Below are 27,674 nucleotides of genomic sequence, written 5' to 3'. Positions count from 1 at the left end.
TTTTTTTTTTTTTTTTTTTTTTTTTTTTTTAATAGCAGCACACGTCTGCCGTTTTCCCGTCGCACCCCCGCCGACGTCCAGCGCAGCCCTCCTCGCTGCGCCGGTAGGGGAACGGATCGAGAGATTCGGATCCGCCAGCGCAGCAGACAAGATGGATTTACTATCTCCGCGCGTCCGGCAGCGCTGGTTCAGCAGAAAGCGTCGCCTTACTCGGGAGTCGGGTCGCAAAGGAGGGAGACGGATTGAATTTTACCGCCGATGTTGTGGGCAAGCGAACCGAACCGACTGCAGCCGCAGAAATGCGGCGAGTCGCGGAGCGCGACGCTTTGCCGCAACCTTTAAAAACGACCGCTCAGGTGGCCGTACAAGTTTTAGGCCATTAACTACGATTTCCATATATTTTACATTACTGCAGAGCGTTCGCAAAGAGCACCTCGGTCTTCAGACCGATTTCTACCTTCCAATCCACTGCTTTCTGTTAATTTCAACGATGAAAGTCGTGAGACTTTAAATGCGCTTGGCGTAGATTATCCATCACGGCGAGGGTTTCCTCTGCTTTAGTTATTGTTGGGAGTTATATTTCTGTCAGGTGTTAATGCGGCGTGATTTTAAAACTCTTCGTCTGTGAGTTCAAGGAAATTGTGACTCTTTTTAAAAACTTAATTTTTTTTTTTTTTTTTTATAATACTCATGTTTTGGATTTCCTTATGATCGTTATCTTGACCTTGAAAACAGTAGTTGACAAAAATGAGCACAATATTCATAACGGCTCTGGATCTTTCAAGTTTGCCGTAACAAGACGGTGATCGGAGCTGTGGATGTTCAAATTTTAAGATTTCAAGTCAGCGACTGTTTCCAAGTTCAAGCATGAGCTTTAAATCTCAATTAAAAAAAAAAAAAAAAAAAATCAACAGACGAGTTGGGCTCAAAGTGATTTGAAAAACTGAAAATTTCTCAACATTTTCAATCCCATAAATACTAATCAAACTTCATCTTCAGAGGAAGATTGTCTTTCAGCAGCTGACTCGACTCTTAAGATGTCAGGACGTCCCTTAAATGCCAAAGATCTATTGTCACCTGCTGAGAATGTAAGTTTCAACAAAAAAAAAGATAAAACACCCGAATGTTCACTGACCTATTTCAAACAAGCCTGAAGTCTCCGCAGGTTATTTCAACACCCTGTTAAAACCAACGGATGGCTGCTTTGATATCGTGGAAAATCAATGTAGGAACGTGCGGCGTGGTTTAGAAAACAGTCAGAAGTAATGTACGGTAAAATATACACAAGTTGAATTTAATGGGCTCTGCCGTATGGACGGTCCATTAAAGCTGTGGTCTAAAAAAAAAAAAAATACATTCACGTTTTCAACTATTGCAGACAATTTACGTCACGGTAAAAGCAACACAACTTTGTAGAATTGATGAATTATTGTGTTGTGGAGATCAAAGTTATGCGCTTGCGGAGTTTTGTGTTTTCAGGGAAAAAAAACAAAAAAAACGTATACATTTCTTTTAAACTGACCTGGTCCACTCTGCACGAGGGCGGCTGGCGCGGCAGGCTGAGGAAAGGCGGCACTCGGGGGGGCGACAGGGACGTGTGGGCGGGCAGGGCTCTGCGGTGGGCGGGCGGAGGAGGCAGGGCGGGCTGGCCCGCGCTCAGAGACGCCGGCGTGGGGTGGCTGACGTGCAGGGGCTGGTAGAGGGGCAGTCTGCGCAGGCTGTGGGAGTGGAAGTTGTGCGGAGGGAGGAGAGGCTCTGCAGAGCTCGGGAGAGCGGGCTGAAAAGAGGACGAGAAATCATTTGTCCGACCAGGAAAAGTAGAAAATCCAGAGTTCGCGCCCGCGCTTTTCCTAAATGTGACGTGTTAAAAAAAACAACAACAAAAAAACGGGGCTTCGTTGCAGCTTCTGAAATGTGAGGAATGCGTTTCCTTTGGTTTCATAGGATTGTAAATTCCAGCAGCATTTTTGAAGCGTTTGGACGCGACTGCGTCGGGTCACGTATCTGCGCCAATGGGTTTATTTATTTATTTTTTTTTATCCCCGAATGGTTCTAAGCGTTCATTCAATATTCAAAAAATATTCAAAATAGGAAATGTTTCAGAAAAATCGTACTTTTTTTTCAAACATTTCAACTGTTTCAACAGCAGCTGAGACAGAGAAGTGTGACGCGTGTGCATCCGTTCGTGTTGACAATCAGGTCTTTTAATCCATTCAACAACAACAAAAAAAAACCAAAAAAAAGACATTGAATTAAAAAAGATGGGGACTTGTGATGAATACGTTTCACTACATTCTGACAACCTCGGAGACTAAATGATTATCAAACCCGGCTCAGATCAAACATTCGTGACGTGAAGCCATTTGAAAATATTGCAGGGCGGCTGCGGCGGACTGAGACGGCCCTTTGTCCGCTCGACTCAAAACCAGCTGACGGTGTTGCCCGAGACTCAGCTCGTCGGCGCCTCTTTCAACAGCCAATTAGCTCGCAGCAAACTCAGCCGGTCACCTCGGTGACAAGCCGTCAGCTGATTGAAATAAAAAGAGGATCACTTCTTGTGGCCAGTATCCCGTCTCAAGTTCGCGGCATACATTTGCATAAGCTTCCTGAATAACTACATTAAAACACTCCCAGGCGGCTCCGAATTCTCAACTCTCTCATGTTTTCAGCGTATCATCACGGCTAAAAACGCAAAGCGCTGCGGTCCTCATTCACTTCTTAAGAAGCTACAAATTAAATCCAGATATGAAAAAGCCCGAAAAGCTAGACGGTAAAACGGACAAAGGGTCTTTGCCGAGGAGATGTTACATCGTCTGGTTTTATTTCTTTAATCTAAACTGGCAGGTCCCTGAATGTTGCGGTCCGGTGACATGCAAGCAGTTGCAAGTTTCAAAATCACCTTGTCGCAAATCTTTGGTCTCAAATGGCCTCTGGATTAATCAAACAAATGTTCTGCGCATTAAATGATCATTAAAAACAGTCATTAGTTTGCAGTGCTAATCTTGTGTAACGATAGATGAAACGCTGATATGAGATATTGAGGTGTAGCGGATGGCATCAAAAGTAAAATTCAACCTCAGGTCATAAAACTTTCATTAGTTTGAAAAAGCTGATGTCAGAGTCGGTCATAAAAGTGGAAAACAACATTATGAGATATGACGTTCTGCAAATTGTGAAAGCCAGAAGTCTGACCACATGTCCTGACCAGCTGTTCGCCTGCTCCGCTCCAGAACAAACCAATAACACCTAAAATGGCCAGAAAGGATTTGGCTGCTGGACAACACACACACACACACGCACGCACACACACACACACACACACACACACAATTCACACAATGCTATTCAAAGAGTGCTGCTGTGATGCTGACTGACATCTGGACGTCGGCTGGCTGAAGCTGTCCCAGTAATGAGAGCGGACGGGCCGTTTCAAACAGTCGCTCCGGTGGACGCTCAACTATTACAGATAAACTGGATGAACTTTTTACACTCAATTATGATATTAGATCTAACTTTTCCATACAGTTGTTGCCGATAAGAGGCGAGTGCAAACACGAGTCAGATCCGCAGGCTCACACTCATGCAGGTTATTTTGTCACACAGACAACAAATGGCAGGTAATCTCCCCCACTGTGCTTATCATTCCTAACAAACAAACCAAACCTATTTTCTTCTTCTGCCTGAATAAATCAACTCTGCTCCCATCGCATAATAAAACCAAATCTTTATACAAACAGATATTAAAAGGGGGGGGGGGGGAAGGTTTTAACCACCAACACACTGAGGCTCATTTAAATAGAGTAATCTCTCAATTAGAGTTTCAGTGCATCCCGTCAACAATAACACTGTAATTAATATTTGTTCCAGAGCGAGATATAGCGAGGCTGAATCAGTCACCCCGCCTTATCAACGAGCCGGGAAGCGTGACGACTCGGCGCCGGGGCCCGGCTGCAGGTTCGTCAAGCGCGCCGACAAAATGTCATCACAAAAGAAAAGAAAAGAAATGGCGCGTGACAGAAGTGAGCACGCAAACACTCACTTACGGTAAATATATGGCCGCATATGAACATACAGTGTGCACTATGCACTACTATACACACGGAGCCAGATGTTTGACAGATACTGTAACAGACACTTTGTGGAGTGACTCACTTTATACATGTTGGCCCCGGAGGGTTTGGGCGGAGGCTTGCGTTGCGGTGTGGGTCTGTACATGGACTCGGCCCTGATGGGGCTCGTTGGCCTGCTGGCTTCCACAGATCTATGAGCACAATAAAAAAAAAAAAAAAAAACCTCAAGGTCCAATCTGTAGTTTGTTTTGACGGCTATATTGACATTAAATTTCTGGTATATTCTGGTAGGTTTTAGGAAAAGTTATGGAAGATAAGAAATTTGAATTTTTTTTAGGGGTGTTTCTCATCTCGACAGGCCCGTTTTCCCTTCTGTACTTAAAATAGGACTCATCAACAAGAACTTAAAAGCTTCAGAAAAAGACTTTCTGGCAACATCCGAGTCAATAGGTTTCTTGTTTATGTTTCCAGGCGACTGTCAATAAAATGTGATCAAACACCACCATCACAGTACTGGTGAAGCAGATGAGCTTAGACAGTCACAGCTCAGACTGTTTGGCATTAAACTCTTCAAAAACATTATCCAAGGATGGGTTTTTTTCTGAACACTAACTTTGATTTTGGCTCATTGGGTCTTTATGCACAGAAATACTTCAATCTGCTGATTTTTTTTTTGTCCACGTGTGGGACGGCCAAACTTTGAGCTCAAATATCCCTGTGAAGCTCTGTAAATATGATGTTTAGGGTTAATGAAAAAGATGATTAGAATTGTTTATACTTTTCCCTGGCGAAACATCAGTCCTACAAAATAAATGAATAGCTTCCGGGTTAAATACATAATTGACTAGACTTAAAATGTGAATGCTCTTCATTGACCTTTGAAATACCGGTGGGACGAAATCCTTTCAACACAACAACCACTTCATTCTGTGTTCCCGAGCTTTCAGTAAACGCTGGTTATTTGGTCAAATTATCTGTAGTAGTTTTAGGTCGTTTTAATTGTAATTTAAACAGGTTCTGGATATATTGATAAAGCTTTATTTTGTGTTTTGTCATTTTCCTAAAAAGAAGTATGTTATTTAGTCCTCATAATAACAAAATGCATTTTTCCCCAAGTTTTTACTAATTCGTTAATTGTCTAGAATCAGAAACTCTGTATTCTACATGAAAACAAATATTGCGACTGTGAATTGTTATGTACACACAGACTAGTACAAGCGAGTTAAAAATCAATAAAAAGTATTGACTTGTGTTGGCAGAAAATAAAACGGAGGCCAAACTGTGGTGTTACTTCAAAAGATTTGATATCAATAATTTACAGAATTAAATTGACTTAATTTCACTTGAAAAGAAGAGAGCTGGGACAAGAAGCGGTGACGTTAATCTGATAACTCCAATTCCCCGAGTTTATTTTTGGTTTGCAGCCGTCTCAAAGCTCGCTGTTTTCTCCGTTTGAGTTCGTGGGGAGACACGTTACCTGAGTTTCTCCAGTGTGCTCTTCTTACTGGTGAAGAGGAGGCGCAGCAGAGTCTTCCTCTTCAGAAAGACGATTGCCGTGGCTACCAGCAGGCTGACCAGGGTAACCAGGATTGCCACAGTAATGAGCACACTGTCGGCTGATGCCATATAGGACAACACGCACATTAATACACACACACGCACATCTACAGCACAGAACAATGACAGGACAGAGACCGTTACAGCTAGGCCACACGGTCAGCAAACACAGTACACATTTCTCTGACCATTCCTGCTCTTCACTCCTGTCTTAAAACTACAGTCTGAACCATTTTGATGCTTTACTGTGTGAGAAGAGCGTTGTGTTGTTCTCGGAAAGTTTCGCTTGCTCCAAAGCAAACATCAATCCTGACCTGACTCCGCAAGAAAGAGATGTACAAGGTGCAGCTGCCGGAGGTTTGTGCTCTCGCTTGTTTCTGAGTTAGTGTGGCTGTCTCTTTGTCTGCATGAGTGAGGATACAGATTAAGTTGTCCACGCTACCTGCCAGTCTCATTGGGCCGCTGTCAATGCTCCCACCGAAGCCGTCTTTCTCACAGAATGGAGGGGCCCAGTGTGCTTCGCAGTGGCAGTTCTTCTTGTTGTTGCACACCTGTAAACAAGACAGTGTGACTGGATATCAGACGCTATTACTGGCAATTCGTTGTCTGCATCAAATGCCATCGAACGCCCTCAGATCTATCAGCAAATAAACCACTCTCATTCACTCAGTCTTTCAAAATAAGAGGACACTGACTGCATGTGTGTGCGAGACCTATAATAGATAAAACATGTGCATGGGAGAGTCCGTCCTGTAAAGCCTCAGGTTTCCAGAGCAGAAGTTTGATCCAGGAGGATTCCCTGGTGAGGTAACGCAGTCCAGCTGTCAGTTGGAGGGAGCGAGGAGGAGGACGAGGAAGAGGGAGGTGCAGAGGGAGTTGTGCAGCTGTGGGGGGATTTACATTTAGCACAGACGCACAGTCAAGTGCCTTCCCTGCCTCCGGGCCATGGACACTCCTTGGCGCTGGGTGACGGGGTTAAAAGGCTCTCGGAGGGAGAAATGATTTGGGGGAGTTTTTATGTGCGCGCGAAGGGAAACGCTACAACACGAAGAAACACTTCAAACGCAAGCAATCTGTTCATTTTCTCAGAAGCAAAGGGTTACATCCGAATCACATCTTATGTCAATTTACAAAAAAAAAAAAAAAATGTAACTGGAAAATGTGAGTAGGCTCTTAATTCTTTAAAATCCTGTTGAGCTGAAGATGCAAAGACAGATTATATCCGGTGTACGCTCATTTGAAAAATCCATAAATAATTTATACAGTCTAAGGATATCTTGTATATTAGAAATGGTAATAAGATGGAACCTCAATCAGTCACTGAATGTCATATTTGATGTGCACAGAATGATCAGGCTCGATGCTCGTTTTTTTTTTTTTTTTTTTTTAATATCCCTGTATTTGATTGCTGCATCAGAAAATATAATTTTACTGATGATCTATTTTACTTTTTGACCGTTTAGATGATCTGGAATGGAAAAAAAAAAGAGAGACATCCTCTGAACCTACTTAAAATGCAACAAAAACTGATACCAGTGTCCCTGAATAAAGTTAATATGAGTTGACTTGCAGGCAAAAGATATTCTAACAAACTCCAACAGTAAATTCAGACAATTTCCTCTTCTCCAGTCAGGTCTCGTACTGCGTGAGGTGTTTGACAAAATGGCAGACAAATTGTTTTGGCAGATATTTCTGCAGACTGGAAGATGTAGATAAAGTTTGGACACTTTATGGAAAAACATTTCTCTCAAATTCTCTCGCAAAACTGTTATGTGATTATTTTTTGTTTCCGTGAGCCAAACAACAGCCAGCGAGTATTTTTTTGTTGTTGTCTGCTATTAGGCATCAGAATGTTATTTATATTGACCGGCATGTTTGTTTCAGGGATGTTTAATGAATTATGAGATGATAAAAACAAAACAACAAAAAAAACGTAAAAGAAAAACTTTCTCATTGCACATCATGTTTGCGCTTTAAGTTGCGATAATTGACAGCAAAGATCACTGGTTTACTGGAAGCTCATCTAGCCTGTGGTGAATGTTTGATTCACAGAGCTAAACAAAGTAAATAAAACATAAAAGCACCCCTTTGTTGAATTATTGAGAAGATATACTGAGAGAGAAAGGTGATTATCTCGGAGCAGAAAGTGGTACTTTGATACTGCAACAGAATTAGCTCTGGGGTCCCCTCCCTCCCCACCGCTGTGCTACACTGGGTCTTCTCTCTCTGTGTAGTCAAAAGATGATAGACAAGACTTTAAGTAGACCCTAAATGATGCTGTTAAACGGGATTGATTTAACCTCGGTGGGACAATGAAGATTGATCGTACAGCAAAGGAGCAGCTGCCGTAACTCTCGGGCTGCACACTGTAAATACACTGTTGCTCTGCTGTTGCTCGCAATCACAGGGTCGAATAAAGGCGGCTACCTGAGAGTTCAGATGCTCCTGAAGTGACTAAATTGATAAATACAGAGTCCTCACAGGCTACAGTGCATAATTTAACACTAAATACTGAGCTAATGGGTACTTTGCACTCACCCCACGTCCATTGCATTTCCCAGAGCACTCATGCACACCAAAGACACTGATGTTCTGGCACTGCCGATTCAGGCACACCTACAAAAGAGAAACGCGTGATTAAGCGCTTTAGGGGGTGCAGAACTGTCGAGCGATTGAAAATGAACACAAAAACCAAGACAGAAGAATCAATGTTTACACTTCCACGGCAGTTGGATAAGATCTGTCTTGTGTGTGCACAAGGTTTAGCGTCTGTACCATAAAGTGGCACGTACATGGCTGACGCCTGATGCTAATCTCTTACGCAAATAGGAGACCGTGCAGTTGCAATGTGCTTCATGCATCTTCTTTGTACTAAGTTGTATTCAAAAAGTAATAATTGTAATTCAAAAATACAGCAAAGGGATGTTTGGTGGAGATCAAATTGAACGGTTTCTCTTTCGGGTGTAAGTGCAGCACACAAATCCCAAACCTCAAACGCAGTGCGGGAGGAGAAGACGCACGAGGAACACAACGCTGTGCATATTTTAGAACAAACAAAAACACGGGACTGGAAAAAGCCAGCTGCCGGCCGTTTTTTTTTTATTTCGGCCTGCCTTAGGCAAGCAGATCTGAGCTCCCTTCTTCCTGAAACTGCCACTGCTGTTCGGGCCACGCGCTGCCAACTTAATGCCCCGATTGGCGTGGAAAGTACAAACCCTTTTTTGAGAAGAACAAAGGCCCCTGATAAACACCTACCTTCAGGCCATCAACATTTCCAGACGATGCGAGGCGCTAACTCGTGACCTTGGACACTGTAACCAGGAGACGAACTAACATGGGCTGAGGGGCCATTTTGCACACAAAGCTCAAAGGGACACGAAAGCAGCTCAGCACCGAGCGCGAGTTTGTTGAGGTAACTGGAGAAAGATTATGAGGACCTGCAGGAATGGGAGACCCAATCACCTGGGTCGATACTTACCTGCTTGTAAGATGGTCAAAAAAGCTGAGGAAACCCGCCCCGAACACCTTCGCAAAATTAGAATGTAAAAAGGTTGAGTCCAAGAGACGTACAACCAACACAACAATGTAAATGTTTCCGTTTTTTTTTTTTTTTTTTTTTTTTTTTGGGGGGGGGGGGGTAATATTTGAATATTTCAACTACTCCACACAAACTAGTTATTCACCATCATAACCCGGCCGTGACGCCTTCAGACAAATTTCACCCACAAAGACTCGAGCCACCAGTTTCAGGCCAGGAGCTGAAACTTGTGTAATATTGTCAGCGTTTCAGGAAATGGAGAGAAAGTTTCATGTCCTGCGTGTCCAGAACTCTTATACATTTCCGTCATGGAGAACGAAAATGGTTGGCGCTTGGAAGATTCCGCGGGTATTAGCATTAACGCCTTGGTGAAGGTGCGCCTAAACAACATTTCACCTGTTAACATTAGGAGAGTTATGGAGGCCGCAAATAAAGGGAAAGGATGCCATTTCCCAGCAATGAAATTCTATGTTGAGAATGTCTAATGTCAAAAGTCTGTACTGGCACTCTTAACTGTTTTTAAATGTCCTTTTCTTTTGCCTTATGTTTTGATGCTTTTAATGGTTTTATGTGAAGCACTTTGAATTGGCTTGTTGTTGAAATGTGCTGTACAAATAAACTTGCCTCGCCTGTAGATTTGCTTCAAAAACAATTTAATGTTTACCTATTCATTTATTGACATGGAGCAGTGGAGTAAGCAGTTGACTCTGCCCTATGAGCCTTACAGTATATCTTGTGCTCTCACAACCAGCTTGTCCTTTATACGGCACTTGGAGAGACGACCTCAGAGGCCAGAGCTCCAGGCCAGAGCTCCAGGCCAGAGCTCCAGGCCTCTTGCTTGGCAGAACAAGAAGCTGATGTCACCGGTGTGGTCAGAGAGGTTTTGAGGGCAGCGTATAAAAGAAGAAAAGTTGAGAGGTACAACTAATAAAATGAAGTGTGCAAATGGATGACTGCGCTCACTCAGGAGTTAACTTCATTAGCCATTTTCTTTAGGAAGGGCAACCTCTCCGTGTTCAAAGAAATACGACGGCAGGTTCACACGGTTGTCAAGACTTTTGAGATGTTAAGAGAGGACAAATAGTGCCGCTGCATCCTCCCGTGGTTATACGGCAATAAAAAGGAAGGTAAAAGGCTAACGACAGAACACAAACAATAACATGGTGAACCGTCACAAAATAGCGACGGTGATGTCCCCTGGATGACAGACGCCGACGCATTTATGGCCAATATGACATTTAAACGTGCGTTAGCGAGAGCTAACGTTGAATCCTTTTAAAAAAAACAATTTTTTTTTTTTTTTTATTGAGTTTAGAGAAACAAACACGATACACGGATCGCTCACCATGCTGTCGCCACACTTTGTGCCCGCCAGAACGAGTCCGGGGTCCGGCATGTCATCGCCCAGGTAAACGTGAGTTCCTCGGCACAGAATACGCCCTCCTTCCTGCAGCGGGATGTTGGTTTCTATGGACACGGCATTGGTTCCGATCACTGGCCGGTTGGCCCCACCCTGACACTGAATTTTACCACACTTTGCATCCCTGTATAAAAACCACACACACACACACACACACACACACACACACACACACACACACACACACACACACACACACACACACACACACACACACACACACACACACACACACACACACAGAGAGCGAGACAAACATTAAAAAACACATAGTAGCTGCAGCTCTTAATTAAAGAAGCCAACTTCTGGCCTGTCAAATAACAGACAAATATAAGTAGCTGTCGAGAAAGATGAAAGAGTGCTGAGGAGAGCTGCATTCGCTTCAGTCCTCCGGTCATTAACGCAATCACATCAATTAACAAAAGAGCTTGATTACTGAATTCACCCAAAGGGAGAGTGATCTTTAGAACAATTAGCCGACAAGAATAGCACGGAACGATTCGCATGTGCTTTCTTAGAACGTAATTAGCCGCTATCTTTCTCAAATTACGTTTTTCAACGGTGTAAACTTTTGTTTGAAGATCACATGTCAGATTCCACAACGTAATGATGATTGCTAATGACGCTACTTAAAGCTAATTAGTTCTGTTTTGCACAGTTTCTTTTTGTGCACCTCTCGCACATCAAGCGCAGCTGCGCAGTCTTGCCTCGCATCGCATTTGGCAAAGGAGCCTTTGGAGTCCTTCCCACAGTTCCCGTAAGGATCCCCTGCAGAGTTGACTCTCTCGAAGCAGATCCCCGGGGCAGGCTTGGCTCCTGCACACAGAGACAAACAAGGAAAACAGAAAATACAATCATCAGAATTAAACGGGGGAATTTATTTATTTATTTAAAGTGAAGCTCGTGCGTAGATTTACCTGCTCCCCAGAGGGTGATGCACTGTTGCTCGTGATTCTGGCAGATGCCGTTGTAACAGTAGCCTTCGACACTGTGGCAGGCGTGCCCATCATGCAGATAAACGTTGGCTGGACAGTGCGGGCTGGCACCAGTGCAGAACTCTGGCAGGTCACATGAGTTACCGGACTCTCGGCACAGCGTGCCAGCCGGTTTGAGCTGTAAGCGCATACAGTACGGTAAGCCTTTCTCAGACACACACAATTTGCAACACTGCTGACATCATCTGTCTGCTCATGCCTTTTGGGCTTTGTATTTTGTTCCGTTATGTCTTCATGCAAACATAACAGGATTAGTATAAATGATTTCAGAGAAATGCATGGCAATCAATGAAGTGGTGGTTGAACTATTTCAGTCTGGACCGGAGCCGTGGACACGGGGTCATCAACGGTATTAAAGTGATGCAAAGTAATACCAAGGAAGAAAAGTATTTTCAGTTGTCTATTGACAGCGTCGGTAATGGATTTTGCATCTGATATTACAGATGAGGCCTTAATTAATGTGTTTTATAAACTTCATCTCTCCACATACTTAACCTTGCGCTGGCCTTTACATTAATACGAAGGCATTTATTTTAGACCGGTGACCCGGTGAGTCTGCTGTCGTTACACAAAAGGTAACCAGAGGAGATGACTGTGAGGATGAAATGTTAAACCTGCCTATTGAGGTAAAATAGATAAAGTTGGAATGCGCTACCAGATATTACATTTTATACACTATTATGAGCCTCTTAATAACCTTTCACAAAAAAATGAAGAGAGTTTTTAGAAAAGATTTTAGAAAGAGCAGAGCTTTGAAAATACAATTTCAGAACTTTTTCAGCTATTAGACGGTACGCATGGAGGGCATATAAATTGGAATCAGGAGGTTCGCAGTGGAAGAAGAATAGGGGAAAACTCTTACTCGGCAGTCTTCGCAGCACTGTCCATGGGCGCACACGGCATCTCCTTTGAGGGTGCATGTGGTGGCGTTGCAGCAAGGGTTCATGCATTCCTAGGAACGAGGGAAAGAAAACAAAAATCGTGAATAACATGTGGACCTGATTACCGCATCGACGATCCTCTGTCAGCTGGTCCCCGTCAGATCGAGACGTCCAGGTCAGGGGAGCACACTTCCTGTCCGGGGATTCCTGCCCTGACCTTGAGACCTTTGAGCGGAGACATCAACTGAAGCTCATATGGTTTGGATTTGGCAATTCTCGACACCTTTGGACTTGTTTCAAGAGGAGCGTGTTTAACGCAATGACCCATAAAAGTGGGATGTGGTTGAGCCAGAGGAGCAAAAAGATAGGAATCAGGTGTGGCACTTGAAAGAGTGTGTATAAGGACCGCCGCAGAGATTTAGTGGAGATGATGGGTTAAACTATGAGGGAATTATGGCCAGGAGCGGGAGTGGGATTTGAAGATTGTAGCTTCTTCACCACAAAGACAAGATCAGCTGGCAGAAAACAACAAGAAGATAGAGGATATGTCAGGAGAAGCTGATGTTTATCTGTCATTGAATGGCAAAAGTCACCGGCTTTGTGCAAGTAGTGTCACGAATCGCGCAGAAAACAGCGTGCCTGTTTGCTCGAGGAGCTCAACATGTGTTGAAGGCCGGGAAATGGAAGCAGCTGGATTGTTGGACATCTTATTTTCAGTGGATGTGTGGTTTTATGAGTCTGGCTGTTTACCCGTTGGCCCTGGTGTAAGCCTATTGTTTAGAGAGGAGAGAAAAAGGTTGCTTTCATCTGCTGGTCTAAGTGGGCCGGCAGATCAAACATGCTGGCCCTGTGTGGTAACATCATGGAGGTTACAGAAGGGCAAACTGGCAGAGATGTAAAATGTAAATTATACAGTTGGTGAAACACAATGACTCCACTAAAATACCACCTACCACCATCTAAATGATGGAGGACATAGTCATAACACCACTTACCTAAATAATCCAACCCATTAGCCACGTTTACATGGAGCCGAGGTTAATTAAAATTGGTTTAAAAAGTCCAAACAGACTGAAAATGCTACATACAAACACCTCAGTCAGAATAAACAGACCCAAACCGATTAAAATTTGAATTGGTTGGAAAGAAAATTGCACCATGTAGATGATATAAAAGATTACTTTCTGTGCTGCAGTCTTTCTGCGTATGTCCTTCACCTCGGAGCAAAAGTATTAGAACATACGCTTCTCCCTCCACTTCCAAAAAAATGACATCGTCTGTGCTGAACTGGAGTCTGATTTTGATGCAAACTCTTAAGGAACTGAACATTAATGGACGCCTCGACGCATCGCAGAGTGCCATGAGCAAAAAGGGCTTCTTGTGCTCGCCTCCTCTCATTCGTTGCTTCTAGAAGTAGTATGCATGTGTTATTTAAGCTATACTTCTTCATCACTATCTTCATCACTTTTGCACATATCGCACAGCATCCATCCAGCCATCCATTTTCTTCCGCTTATCCGGGATCGGGCCGCGGTGGCAGCGGGCCAAGCAAGTTGGCCCAGACTTCCCTCTCCCCCGCAACATTTTCCAGCTCATCCTGGGGGGATCACACAGCAGTTCCAGTTAAATGTGTTGCCGCATGTAAACACCGGAGAGGGTTAGATCACATGGCGTATAAACAGTCGACCCAAAATCATCAACTGGAATGATTTCAATCAGAAATAAATAAAAGCGCTGCCATTGTTCGGCAGGTCGGATTTAAATAGTTCAGGAGAATTACTAAATCTCACTGTAACATCACTTCACAACTGCAAGATGGATCAGGTGTTTTTGTCATTCAACAGGACCAGCAGAGTGAAGCCTTCTTTGAAGAAAACATATTGCCGATCTCATCACGTCAACATCAGGAAATTCTCCAAGTTGAACTTTCATGGTTATCATACATATGAATATTTTAAGATTATCAGCTTAATAGCCCCACATTAGGATCTCTGGAGTAAATAGCTTGTGAAAAATATGGCATGAAATTCAGTGGTCTACAAATGTTTTTCAAATCTATCAGATACATATTTCTATCAACGTTTCATATCTTCGGGCGATCTCATTTTAAAGGTTGTAGCTACAGGTTGTAAATATAAATAAGTCAGCCACTAAAATCTATCGTGTTTCCGCCTTCTCAGCCGACAAAAAGGTAAATACTGATCTGAATCTCTGAGGTTTATTTATTCATGACTTTAGTTACCTGCAAATGGTAAAGAAAAACTAATAGATATTTGATAAGGAATTAGATTTGAGAAGAAGATAATCAAATCTGGCAATCTGAATGAGTCAGACGTTGAGCTCTTAAGAGTTCATTTATAATATAGATAAAACAATAATCAGAAAGTTAAAATGACTGTTTCATGTTTTAAGTCATCATTTTCCCCTTTATTTGGTGGTTTTAACTTCTCAAACGAGAAGGTGTGCAGCTTTTCTTGGTTAACAGCATTTTACATGGCAGTCGTCACTATTTTCTCCACCTAATATCCATCAGCTTTAGGAGTTTGTGAGTGATATATTCATCATAAAAATCACCTGTGGTTTTATGCGCCGCGAGACATACTGCTGCCTCGGCGTGATACCCGCTTCCATCATGTGATTCTCGCTTCACTTCCCGGGGCGTCCTGCAGTCTGTGTGCGAGCGAGAAGCGAGGGAGGAGCGAGATGCGTGCGTCCATTTGTTTGGATGGCGCAGCCAGAGAAAGCTCGTTTCAGCCCTCGACCCGATTACGCTCTTTTGTTTGTTTCCTTTGTCACACAGTTGGACAGTGGTTTGATTAATGGGCCTCGAGCAAGGAAATGACATCACCGTGGCAGCCTCTCGGAGCGCTGTGCGGCACATGTGGGAGATCGAGTCGAGCCGAGGTGTGATGTAAATAAAACGCTCATATTGGAGGCCTCAGGTGGTTTGCTTGCACTTGTAAGATTTCTTTTGGGCACGGCAAGATTCTGTACTTCTAAGTCACAATCATCAATGTCAGGCGAAAGTTGAATGTGAAGTTTGTTGATGTTTGTTACGGGGGGGTTTGGGGGGGGGGCTGAGTGAGCTGTTTAGACTTTCAGTGGTTCTGGATGACTGCTTACAGGACAGTTACCACTGTTTTTGTTGTGAGGGGAATTTCAAGTTCGTTGCCTTTTTCATTTTCTACCCAGTCTTTCCTTGCTTTGGGTTTGAACATATTGATTTCAGTGGGCAGCTTACTGTAAGTGGAAATGAGAATCTTTTTGGACGTCTTGAGGAAAAGACCCCACTGGGAATTTTTTCTGAATCCTGATACACAAAACTTAACAAAAGTGAAGGTTGGCTGAAAACGTGTATTTTTTTTTTTTTTTTACACACATGGTTTCACATTTAGTTCTGCTGAGCTGCCCATTGTAACCGCAGTGTTGGAGACCGATCCCCTCCACTGGAGCAGGTGAGGATGAAGGCCTTTTTGTTGTTGCTCTTACCTCTGGCTCCCCGCAGTCGCACTCTTCTCCCTCCTCCACGTAGCCATTGCCGCACTTCTGTCCTCCGTAGAGCACCTTGACTTCGGGCATGTTGTACAAACACATGCCCACGCCTTTCTCCAGACTCGCAGCAAGGTCCTTCTTACTGCACGTACTGAACACTGTTGGGAATGGATACCTAAAAGAAAAAAGGAAGAACAAGGTTGACTGAAATGAAGGAATGACAGCTGATGAAAATTGCACAAAACTTGCACACACACAAAAAAATCCTGCTTGATGAGCGCTTTCACTGCTAAGAAACCACAAAGATCTCAAATTAAGTGAACTCAATCATTCCACTGGGCAAGAACACGGACAGAGCCTTCAATCGCACCTTTGTTCGATCCATTCATTCGAGAGGCCTTTACACACAACATGTAATGGTCTACTGAAATTGTATGTGCTCCAGTTCAATAGATTTTCTATCCTACACAATACATAAACGGGCCTTCAAATGTCCAAAGAAACATTTTCTTTGGCAGACACATTTTCAAGAGGCATATCCTAGATAGAGAGGGACAATTTAAGCAACTGACTGGAGAGAAGTGAGTGAGGAGCGGGACGCTGGACGTGGATGATTTGTGTGTGAGCACATGTGCGAAGCCTTGATAAAATAGCAAGCCTGAAACCACGTAATTTCTACCGCATTAATTTCAGTCCCCAGTATCACTTACCTGAAGTGCTGACTAAAGTCTAATTTAGGGAGTAAAGAAATGGAATTTGGTATTGAAAGGAGGGAAATGTTATGACTTTAAAGATGAAACTGTGCGACGTGCCAATAACAGCTGTGAAGCCCGAGGGGATTGTCCTCCTGCTAGAGTGAGCTCCTGCGACTCTACAAACCAAAGACCAGAGAGGAATATGGTGAGAGACGAGAATGAAAAACAAAACAAAAAAAATAATATCCAAGACGGGGAGGGCAGAGAAACAGAATCCTACACAGTGGGGACAGAAATAGACCACAAGACGGTGAAGCACGGACAAAGGAGTGGAAAAACATCTATGGAGAGAGAAAGGAAGGAAGGAAAGAAAGAAATTGCGGACCAGACAGAAAAATGATACAAATCTTGCTGCTTAGCCAGAGGTGGAACACACCTCAAAACAACTACAAAGAGATGAGATGAAAAGAGACTCAAAATGACTAAAACAAGATCCTAAATGACTAAAAAGTAACTACAAAATGACCACACAGCCACTGAACAGGGGGAAAGCATGGGAAAACCTTGAAATGACTCGAAAGAAACGACTACAAAGAGGCACAAAATGACCACAAAGAAACGAAAAGCAACAAGTCATTTGCAGTTGTTATGTGTCCTTTTCAGTTTGGGTTTCTTGCTTCTATGTAGGACAGATGGGAAGATTTAACATGTCCGTGTCCAGGGGCTTGTCGTCTCATTATCAGTTACAAATAGCAGCTATTCAATATTATTTGAATTTTGGCATTCATTCTCTTTTACTCTGAATAACTAAGTAACTAGTGATGCACATAATAGTTCTTAATACATTATATTATATTATATCATTATATTTAAGAACCAGGACTAGACATTTTATTAATGTGCCTCCTTTAAAACTGTGCAGCACTCTGGGCTCCTATTGAAACATTACTAAACCTGCCATTGTGCATAATAAACCTAACGTAAGGCTCTAAAAATAAAAAGCAACAGGACATACAGCAGAGTTTTACGACCCGGAGGAAGATCGCTACATAACCGAGCCTCGACCCCATCCTCCATGCCAGCGAACAGACAGGAAGAACATCACAAAAGGGTTCGCGGCAAAGTGGTTTTCGAGGTGTAAAATGGGTGTCTCACAGCTGACACAGTCGTCGTGGGACGTCGTCAGGCTTCAAAAAGACCACACGGAGGATGCGGGGTGGCGGCGAGCGATGGCGAGCGTAGAGGATTGGCAGACGTGGCGCAGAGAAAGGGAGTTGGGATTGGACGCATGAAAAGCTCGACTTCAGACAGAAACATGTCACACACGTACTTATGCAGCGATAGACTGACGTGGGGTCTTCAAACGTACCGGGGCGTGGAGAGTGTCTGCGAAGCTTGAGGCTTGACGCTGCAGATTTGTGAAAATTCAACATTACACAGAATATGTTTGTGGAGCCTGGCGTTAGACAGCGGCGGGGGGGGGGGGGGGGGGGGGGAGGGGATGTGTAATGCTTTGCCTTTGCCGAAGGGGGATTTGGCTGCTGCAACTGCATGGATATTTCACTGCTGTTAGTTGACTACAGTGAAGTACTCCTGGGGGGGGGGGGGGGAGGGCTGGAGATAACGGTGGAGGCATTCAATGGAAAATAAATCTTTTTTTTTTTTTTATTCTTTTTTTTTTTTCTCCAAAGGAACACAGATTTCCAAAGAACACAGAAAAATATCCTCTTCTAAACGGGCACCCTTGGGTGAAACTGCTGCCTCCACTTCACTCGGACTGTCCACCTTTGAATGTCTGATGCTTTCATCTTTCACTGACCAGAAGCCAACCGACCCGTCTCTGTCCACCCTTGTCTACTCGCATAATCCACTTGTTAGAATCTTTTTACCACTTTAACGCAAACCAAAAAAAATGTAGCTCTTCTGTCGTGCGCGTGGAGACCACGAACAGAATCAAGGGGTAGACGGATTATGCAGACCAAGCTGTTTGTAAATAGCAGGATTTGCCACTGATAACACAACACAGGCATGCTTCAGGAGAGGAGATGGAATGGGCATGATGGGTAAACAGAGTCTGTTCTCAATAAACTGGCATTAATGGTAAAAGCTGAGACAGTTGTCAGCTGGGTTTCTTCACGGAGAAAAATCAGGTTTCTTTGGACCAAATTAGACCCGCATGGGACGTATTAGAATGATGCACTGGGTAAACGTACGTTAACAAAACAACCTGATTTCAGATCTGAGACCCATTAGTATGTATACAGCTGTGCTTTGCTTGGGGCAAAAACAGAAGACAGCATGTGTCTTGAGTATTGAGCCTTTTGCTGGCTGTTGATGTATATTCTACAATACCCGTCTTTGAACATTAATCAAAAAAACACTTCATGCCTGGCCTGTTTGCAGGGTCCATCCTGTTCAAGCATGTGTCCACTATCATCACTATAAAAAAAAAAAAAAAAAAGTACAGCCCTCCTAATTGGTTCCGTGGTAACATAAAGTTAAAAGACATATCACTGACTGTATATAAAAGTGGACGTAGGTTCCCGGTTCTGAAAAGTGAGGCCTATGCGGAAGTGCCTTAAACTGCAACACCACCGAGGGCCACTAGGGGTTGGCTCCAAAAAGCCTCTGGCTCCATAGGCTCCCCATTCAACATCTCTCATGAAATACAAAGTCAATACATTATTTCCACGAGTTATTATGCTGTTGTTAGCTAAACTCATGAATGAGAAAATAGGCTTCAAAAAGCCGTGCTTTTGCGGGCATGTCTGTTTGATTGGCAGGCCTGTGGTACAGTCAGGTTTTCACTATAGGTGGGTGGGCGGGCGTGGCGTCCTCGGGTTCTCAATTCCATCAAGTCAAATCCACTCCTCCCCAGGGCGTCCAAAGATGGTCACTTCCGGCCCCAAACCGTTACTAGTAGCGTAAGCCAAAAACAGAAACTAATGTAGTCTTATTGATGGAGTTTAAAATAACCCCGGTTAAGCTAATTAAGCACAACTCGCACAGAAGACACGGCCAGTCATTTATTAGCCCTGACTATATAAAGTAAAGGGCACTCCGAGCGGCCACCGCGGGAGCCAAGAAACTGTTCTGAATGATCTGCCTTTAACTGATGTATAATGTGGACAGTGACTGTGTATCAGCAGGGCTTTGATAATTGAGCTGCACAGCTAATCTGCGACTGACATTCCTCCAGGTAACAGCTGCCCACTTCATCCTGGTAACAGATGCCGTGTCAGCCTGACAGGGAGCGCCTGGATGCTGTGAGAATATCTCTGTCACCCGTTGCCCGCTGCAGTGCTTCATGACGATGAGCGGATACACCAAAGGAGGATCCCGTCCAGACACGGGTGAGCGCAGACGCACAATCAAGGGCCAAATCTGTTGCGATGCTCTGCGAGGGTTTTCGTGCCGTCGGCTGAATGTCTGTGACTTTCAGCTGGGGAGGACGGAAATTAATTTATGTGAACAGGAAAAGACAACATTAATTTACTGTTCACTTGGTATGTGATGCAGACACTTGACTGTGGAAGTATGGAGAAGGTTTCAGTGGAGTGGCTTGCTGGTGAACTGTAATGTAATATGTATAAATCAAATCACTGTTTTCTCTCTGACATTAAACAGCCGTGATTAAATAAGCAGAAATCGAAGATTAAGTTAAGAAAGATATCCTTAGTTGAGTTTAAAGAGGACCTTCTATGCTTTTATACATATTTTGCTGTATATATAATGCAACAATGTTGGATGATAATATTAAATGTGGCCAAAGTTTGGTACATAACTGTATGTAAAAGTAATTCCTTTGAGAAAAAAAGCTCAGGTTTCAGTCTGCTCTGAACACTCGGTTCAAGATGAGTTGAGTTGAGGCCAGTGCCAAAGTACGTTCAAATGCAATACCACCGAGGGCCACAAGGGGTTTGCTCAATAATGCCTCTGGCTCCGGTTGACTCCCATTCACCTTATCTCATGAAAGAACTTTTTTTTTTTTCTCACAAGTCAAAATAGTGTTGTAAGCTAAAGTCAGTCCTTCTTATTCATTTTCTGGCGGTCCTTCTGAAAATACTCCCAGCATTAATTAAATATTAGGTCTCAAAAAGCAGTATGTTTGGGGGCGTGTTTGTTTGATTGACATGCCTGTGGTGCAGTCAGGTTTCCACGATAGGTGGGCAGGCGTAGCCTCCTCGGGTTGGAGGCAAACCCATCGCTCGCGCTTCCTTAACTCGCCCAAATGTGGTCACACTTGACTCAAAACGAGCAAGATGGCGACAGCCAAAACACCGAATCCGAGGCTTCAGAGGACACGGGTGATTGCTGCTTGGTTCAGCCAGAGGTTGAAGTGAGGGGCTTCACAAAGGGGCCAATATAAGATAAATATTTTATTTTTTTTGTCTTGTGAACCATGAAACAGTATTCAAGAAAAATATCAGCATGATGGTTCTCCTTTAAAGCTAAAAACGTAGCTGATTTACTGACAGAAAGTGTTGTCTTAATGCAGGACTCCATTCTTCATAGTAAGGTGGTGAACGTATACATTTTAAGTGCATTGTTTTTTTTTAAATCCGTGGGAGCATGTATGCACTTCTATTTTTGTGCACCCTCATTGCAAGCAGAATCGCATTTAAAAAAAAAAAAAAAAGGTGCTGAATTCTCAGTCGAAAAAAAAAAAAAAATGAAATTCACCAACCGCGTTCACACTAGCAGTTTCCTATGAACCTGCCGTAGGAACAACTCCAATGTGCAGATCATTGTTTGCAGTAGACCCACGCCGAAGGTGTGTATTATTACAGCTGAGACCACACGGCTGCTCTGCTGTCCAGGAAATGAGCCGAGCAGAGAGTGTGGGTTTCCCTGGACAATATTGGTTTAAAGGCACTGCACGCTCTCCAGGTGTAGTGTGCCGGGGTGGAACTCATTTGCCTGTGCACAACAGTTATTACAAAATGCAATTAGTCAGACTCTTTCTGACTGTCGTTACTGTTTGAAAGGCAAATATGTGATTTGCGTTGTGAGTAACGCACACCGTTAAAGATCTTGATCTCATCAGTGTTATAGAGCCTCGTAAATCTGTGCTCCTCACGGTGCTGTCTCACTGTCCAGCAGCAGAGTCAGTTAATGTAGCTGCTATCGCAGAGAGGGAAGAAGAGAATACATCACCATCTACTTTGCCTTTTTATGGGCTGAGGGCTAATCTAACAGCACATTTAAAATTGGATTTTTAGTCAGTTATGATATGAAGGGGGACAAAAGACAAAAGATATTTACCACGTTTACACGTCTGTTGTTTTTAAGAGAAGAGGGATTATTTTTATTTTTTTTTTTTAAATAATTGTCCGTCACGCTTCGGTAGGCTTAAACATGACTTCTGAGCAGTAGACTGAAATGCTGCTTTCGCACATAATGGACAGACAATGTACTTTTGCACTTTTGCAAGCTTTAAGGTTTCGTGGAAGAAAGCAGAGCTGCAGGCAGGAGTCCATCAAAAATGCAAAAAGTTCAACAAAACAACGTAGAAGAAAGAAGAACATCACCTCACAGCAAGAAGTTACTCCTGCTGCTACAACTACTGACTTGGCTTTTAACGCCTCTGCTGGAACACACCACCTGCTGAGCTACAAGGAAAGAAAGCATTCAAAGAATACACAATAAAGTATAAAAGGAAGATTTTTCAGTTACTGCTGACTGCTCCAATTTACTATACGTGTGCTCACACGAATACAAAAACAACCAGTGCAGCAAATTTCTACAATTCCTTTCCTCACTCTGCGGTTAGAAGAACTAATGATGTACATGATCCCATTATCTGCCATTTGCGAAACACTTACTAACTAAAACACCAGACTGAGATTAATGATACAAAGGCGTACCGCAGTAATCTAGTATTGAATTGCCGAAAGGTTGGAGAATTAAAGCCCTTTGTGTATTGTTTTCAGTCGTGAGAGAAATGCGGTAAAAACCTGTGGTCATCATTCCAAAACTTGATTCTTGATTTCACTCCGAGACCCGTCTAATGACGGATGATTTACAGTAACAAATTGAGGATCAAATCATCACAGCGTGAATGCTGCTGCACCCCACGTCTACAAACCATCCTATCGGAACACACCGAGGAGCGACCAACCGCACTGACCGACCGATGACGGACTACATTGGTCAGCACAACATTTCATGAAGGGCCGTGTTTTGAATTAAAGGTTAAGCAAAAAAATTAAATAAAATGCCCCCCCCCCCCCCCCTACGCACAAAAGCAGATGCGGTGGAGGGGAAATGAAAAACTCTGGCAAAAATGAACATCTTGCGGAGATACGACACGTCTCCAAAACTCACTTTTTTTTTCGATTCACATTGTAGCACAGCATTCACTGCACAATCTGACATCCCTCAAACTGATAGTACAGTCTGAAACCAACGTTTTATAAGACTTATCTCGCACGGTGTGACATACTTTAAAACTTACATAGTGGTTATTGTTGCAAAGTCTCCTGGCGCCTTTGCAAGAGACAGATTACAATAAAGAAAGATCAAAACTAAAGCAGCAAGGTGGTGGTGGTGGTGGTGGTGGTGGTGGGGGCTCGTACGAGATGAACCAGGCCTGTGGAGATCACTGCGAAATGTTCGATTTCTGTCCGACTGGAGAAATCAGCTAATTTATGTAAAGCTGCAAATTGATACGATGGCTGCTTTATGTGAGAATTTGAGAAAAAAGGAGGTTCAACCTCTGAAACCTTTGAAGCATTTTAATTAAGTTATCCTGTCATAATTAACAGAAAAACAGGCCGTGCACAACCTGAGATGGATCTGATAACATGTTAAATCAGGATCAGATCCAGTACAGGCTTGCGTGCGCTGCTGGAAACGGTCCAGTCTTCGCTGCTGCAGCGTGATTTCTCGTCCACTTTCCAGGTGGGGAAATGCCCCCTTTAACACGAAACATGGCTAATGTTGGCAAGAGGCGCCTACTGAAATGAAAAAGAAGCAAAGAAGGCAGCCTTTTGGGAAGTGACTTACAAAATGATCTGACAAAGTACTGAGACGCAGAGACACCGAGCAGCTTTTTGCGGAACACAGCCATATGTGCAGAGCAGATGATTCCTGCCTGATCATCTCAGCACTCGGGGCCAGTGGGTTGAGTCGATGAGGATATGAAGGGGCTCTTCTATTTGTCGGCCCTCTGACTGACAACAGACGGTCTCTATCGCTCTCTAAGCTGCGCTGCCGACTGACATGCATTTGGTCCGAGCTAAGCAGGAGAGACATGTTTGACCTTTCAGCAAATGTTAGGCTGCAACACTGGCAGAGGCCGATGGTGATTAAATATCAGGGGGAAAAGAAACACGCACAAGCTAAATTTACTGCCAACATTTACCAACTAGCAACCGAACCGGCTTCCTCCCTCTTCTTCAGATCATCACATTTTGGACTTTCTCACCCCACGTGCACGTTTTCTCGTCACTTTGACAAGAAAATAACGAGAGTCACAACCTCCCTCGTATTGTCTTGACAGAGCAGTCACCTCTTGGCCTCAAAATCCACCCGTAGCTCCCTGCCGCACTTCACCATTCTACTCGGTTACAGACACAGGGAAGTGCTTTTATGCTTTCTCCACACGTTCACGTGATGCAACTCTTTGCTCAACTTCTAAAAGACATCCCCACTTCCAAATGTCAGTGTGAACTGTTCCTCTCCTGTCCTTCAAATTTGTATTTGTTGTTAAGGCACAAATGTCTCTCATGGCCAGTCTTTGCGGCTCACGCGTCCGCCGTAGGTTTCTGTGTGTACCCAAATAATTCCTCCATTGTCATCTTTCTAATATTTGTCTCTCGCTCTCACCTCTATCTCTCTGTGTTTCTCTTCCTGCTTTACCACTGGGGGAGATAAAAGACAAATGAAACCACAGCCTCCTCGCTCTGCCTGTCTATCCAGGCATAAAGCACCTCTCTGCGGATCTCCCTCTGTGTGCCCTGGCCCTGATTGCAGCTGGCAGCGTCACTGATAATCATGTCATTTAGATGCAGCCTGTCCTCTCCTCCATTAGCAAGTCTAAGCTGAGAGTATCCCAAACACAGTCAAACGAGCTACTCTGCTTTACAACGATGTGTTTAACATTCTGAAGGCATCTGGACTGAGGGTCAAAGGAGGCTGGTAATATAAAGAAAAAAAAAGAGAAAAGGAACCAGATCTGTGATGGGGGAAATGAGTTTGAGATTGGTTTGTGAAATTATTGGTTTTGTCAACAGGAAACTGTGAATTCAAGCTGATAGTTCAGGAAATTCAATTTAGGAGATAACCTGCCAAGTCAAACTTGATCTCGGGTAAGCTCATAATTTTCATCTTTGAAAGTGACTCAGAAACTTGGGCAAAATGCTTCCCATGACAAACTTCAGACTATTAGCTCTGTGGTTTATAGTCTGACGCTGCAAAACTGATATCATCAAATCAACAACACAGTCTAGACAACATAGTCATTCTCTCATCCGTAATGTAAAATGTAGAACAAAGGAAGTCATGTAAGAACATTTTTATGAGTTTAAATCACTGGTAATTGTTTTTGGAAGCAGTAGAATAAGCAGTAAACACAACACTGATAATCCCAAGCAATTTACCATTGACGCATGCGGCAGACACAGAGAAACCTTATTATTTAGTACATTGAGATTGTGACCACATGCCAAGTCCAATATGCAGTGTCCTATCACCTCTACCAGCTCTTAAGGGAACATATCTGACTGTTTACCTTCTAAATGCTCCACCACCTTGTTCAGGCAGTGCAGAGTAAGTTTATGACCAAAACCTAAAGCTAACAACAAAAATCAATGATCATCCTCACCGACTACAAACCTACAGGCTGAAATGAAATGAACAATTGTCAATGTGTAATTAGAATATTAATAATTAAATAGGGAAATATTGATACCTGGTGTCAGTGTATAAACCCAAAATTTCCAGGCAAGTCAGTGCACCATGATGTCTGGATTTATCATGCATACTTTATTTTGCAAACACAAGAGTGAGTTTGAGAACAGAAGGTCACTGATCATCTCTCACAACTATTAATAACTAATCATAATTAAGCAGCTGCGAGTGCTGAAAAGAGGGACTGTGCTTCATGAACCTATTCTGCTATGACGAATTCTATAACACCGTGACTCACTGTAACCCGTTTAGATGAGATGGTCATTTTTCTAAACTCTCTGCATGACATCATTAGATAGCTTTGGCTGGGGACGAGCTATAACGAAGTCATCATGTATAAACTGCACCGCATAAATCCAGCGGTGCTCCGTGTGCATTATATTATATTTTTTCTCCCTATTCCTTTCTGTTTTTTTCTATTTACATATTTTATAAATGTTGTAGTATGAGAACAGCAGGATGAGCTCACTGTTGCCAGCGGCTACACAAACAAGCACACTTTTTGACAGCCTCGGGAACATTTCTGGCAGATAGTAAGTTTTAATATTACGTCTTTTAGCAGGTTTTGTGTCATTTCTGAAGGATGTGCTCAAAAGCCTCCTGTAGTTTTATCTGCCATGCCTCTGCTGATTTATGAAAATAATTAAAAACAGCTTTTAATGTCTGTGTATTGACAATAGCTACAATTAGTGCCAGTAAAAGCCCACATCCACAAGGACTTTTCACACATTATAATGCATCTGCTCATAACTCTGGACTCTCAGCACAATGTTATTGATGTAATTCTGAATAGCTTGTTGTATCTGTAAGCCTGTTCTCATCAATTTGTCCACCTGATTAACAGTTTCTTTCTTTTATATCTGTGGCTTTCATTCATTCTCCTTTTTATGCTGCTTTTTGCTGTAATCACCTCTCCCCCTGTTTATACTGGCCATTAAAAGATCACTTCCTAATGTGTTTTCTTTAAGTTATGGGGAACTAAATCTATAGTCCTGTTCTCTGTATAAAAAAAAAAAAAAAAAAAGTTTCTCAACTATAAAGTTTAGTAAGATGTGGCAAACGTCCTTGCTATATTCTCAAACTGGACAAATCCCCAGTAGTGAGTATGACGTTTGTATGATTGACCTCACAGTGATATGATGGATATGTGGAGTAGATGTAGGCGTGGATTAATGTTGATGTGTGGGTCTGTGTGAGCAGTTTCTTTGCCTAAAAATATTCTAATAACGCCAGTAACTGTGTCGCTCAGCCGTTTGTCTTCTCCACAGTGCGGTGGAATTCATCCCGACCACATTCATCGGTGGCTTGCGGGACTCGCCATCAGACAAACCAGACTGGCACCAGACCAAGGGTGAAATCTGGTATTGTGCTCTGGGTTCGCCTTATCTGCTTACTGTTTACTAGAAGTCACAGAGTCCATCACTTGCAGCAGCTCTCTTATCTCAGCGACCCAGGCAACACGAGCAGAATGCTAGAGCAGCTGCTTTAGTCTCAGGCCAAAGTGTGTGTGTGTGTGTATGTGTGTGTGTGTGTGTGTGTGTGTGTGTGTGTGTGTGTGTGTGTGTGTGTGTGTGTGTGTGTGTGTGTGGGAGTGTGTTTCAGCCCTCTCTCGTACATCAGCATAAAAACAATGGAGCATCGTGTAGAGATGAAAACGATCCAACCTGTGCAACTGGCAGAACATATTTTATGCTTTATGACTGGGTCAGATGCAAAAGAGCTCACAAATTTATTCAGAAAAGTTGAAACGATAAAACATTGTAATCCCGTATCTCAATGTTCCCACAACAGGTAGATACAGTCTCGATTTTAAACCTTTATCTGTGCTCATGTTTTTAAGTGTGAAGATACTTTTGCCAAACTTTGGTCGCAGATTTGTTCAGAATAGGACCCAAACTGAAAACTACAATTGTGAAAAAAAAACCACAATCAAATCTGTTCAAGTCAACAAATCGAAATATATATATATAGAGCGGTGCGATGCTAAAAAAAAAAAAAAGAAAAAAGAACCCCGAACCAACGTAAATAATGATGTATTGCAAAGAAAGTGTGGTTAAATGAATTAAAGTTGCCTCGTACTTTGCACCAGCATGAACATTTGCGTGACGGACGT

General features: G+C 43.1%; 1 protein-coding gene across 2 annotated transcripts in view; it reads right to left on the bottom strand.

The window, feature by feature from the left end:
• adam12b (ADAM metallopeptidase domain 12b) overlaps nt 1–27,674 on the bottom strand; it is a 77,886-nt gene that overhangs the window by 4,215 nt on the left and 45,997 nt on the right. Inside the window, exons 12-21 of one of the 2 annotated variants that reach the window (XM_069692821.1) lie at nt 15,951–16,128; nt 12,443–12,532; nt 11,503–11,698; nt 11,293–11,401; nt 10,511–10,709; nt 8,166–8,243; nt 6,070–6,178; nt 5,548–5,734; nt 4,153–4,261; nt 1,523–1,777 (exon numbers count right to left, since the gene is read on the bottom strand). In XM_069692821.1, coding sequence (XP_069548922.1) covers nt 1,523–1,777; nt 4,153–4,261; nt 5,548–5,734; nt 6,070–6,178; nt 8,166–8,243; nt 10,511–10,709; nt 11,293–11,401; nt 11,503–11,698; nt 12,443–12,532; nt 15,951–16,128 — 1,510 coding nt within the window. The remainder of the gene's footprint in view (nt 1–1,522; nt 1,778–4,152; nt 4,262–5,547; nt 5,735–6,069; nt 6,179–8,165; nt 8,244–10,510; nt 10,710–11,292; nt 11,402–11,502; nt 11,699–12,442; nt 12,533–15,950; nt 16,129–27,674) is intronic. The other variant, XM_069692822.1, reaches the window with a different exon arrangement.

Source organism: Brachyistius frenatus, unplaced genomic scaffold (genome assembly GCF_029030835.1).
Source record: "Brachyistius frenatus isolate BFR_SWC_R1_liver_20210118 unplaced genomic scaffold, ASM2903083v1 Contig_13, whole genome shotgun sequence".
Classification (NCBI taxonomy): Eukaryota; Metazoa; Chordata; class Actinopteri; family Embiotocidae; genus Brachyistius; species Brachyistius frenatus.
Note: the sequence above shows the minus strand (reverse complement) of the source record. Positions and strands in the feature narration are given on the sequence as shown.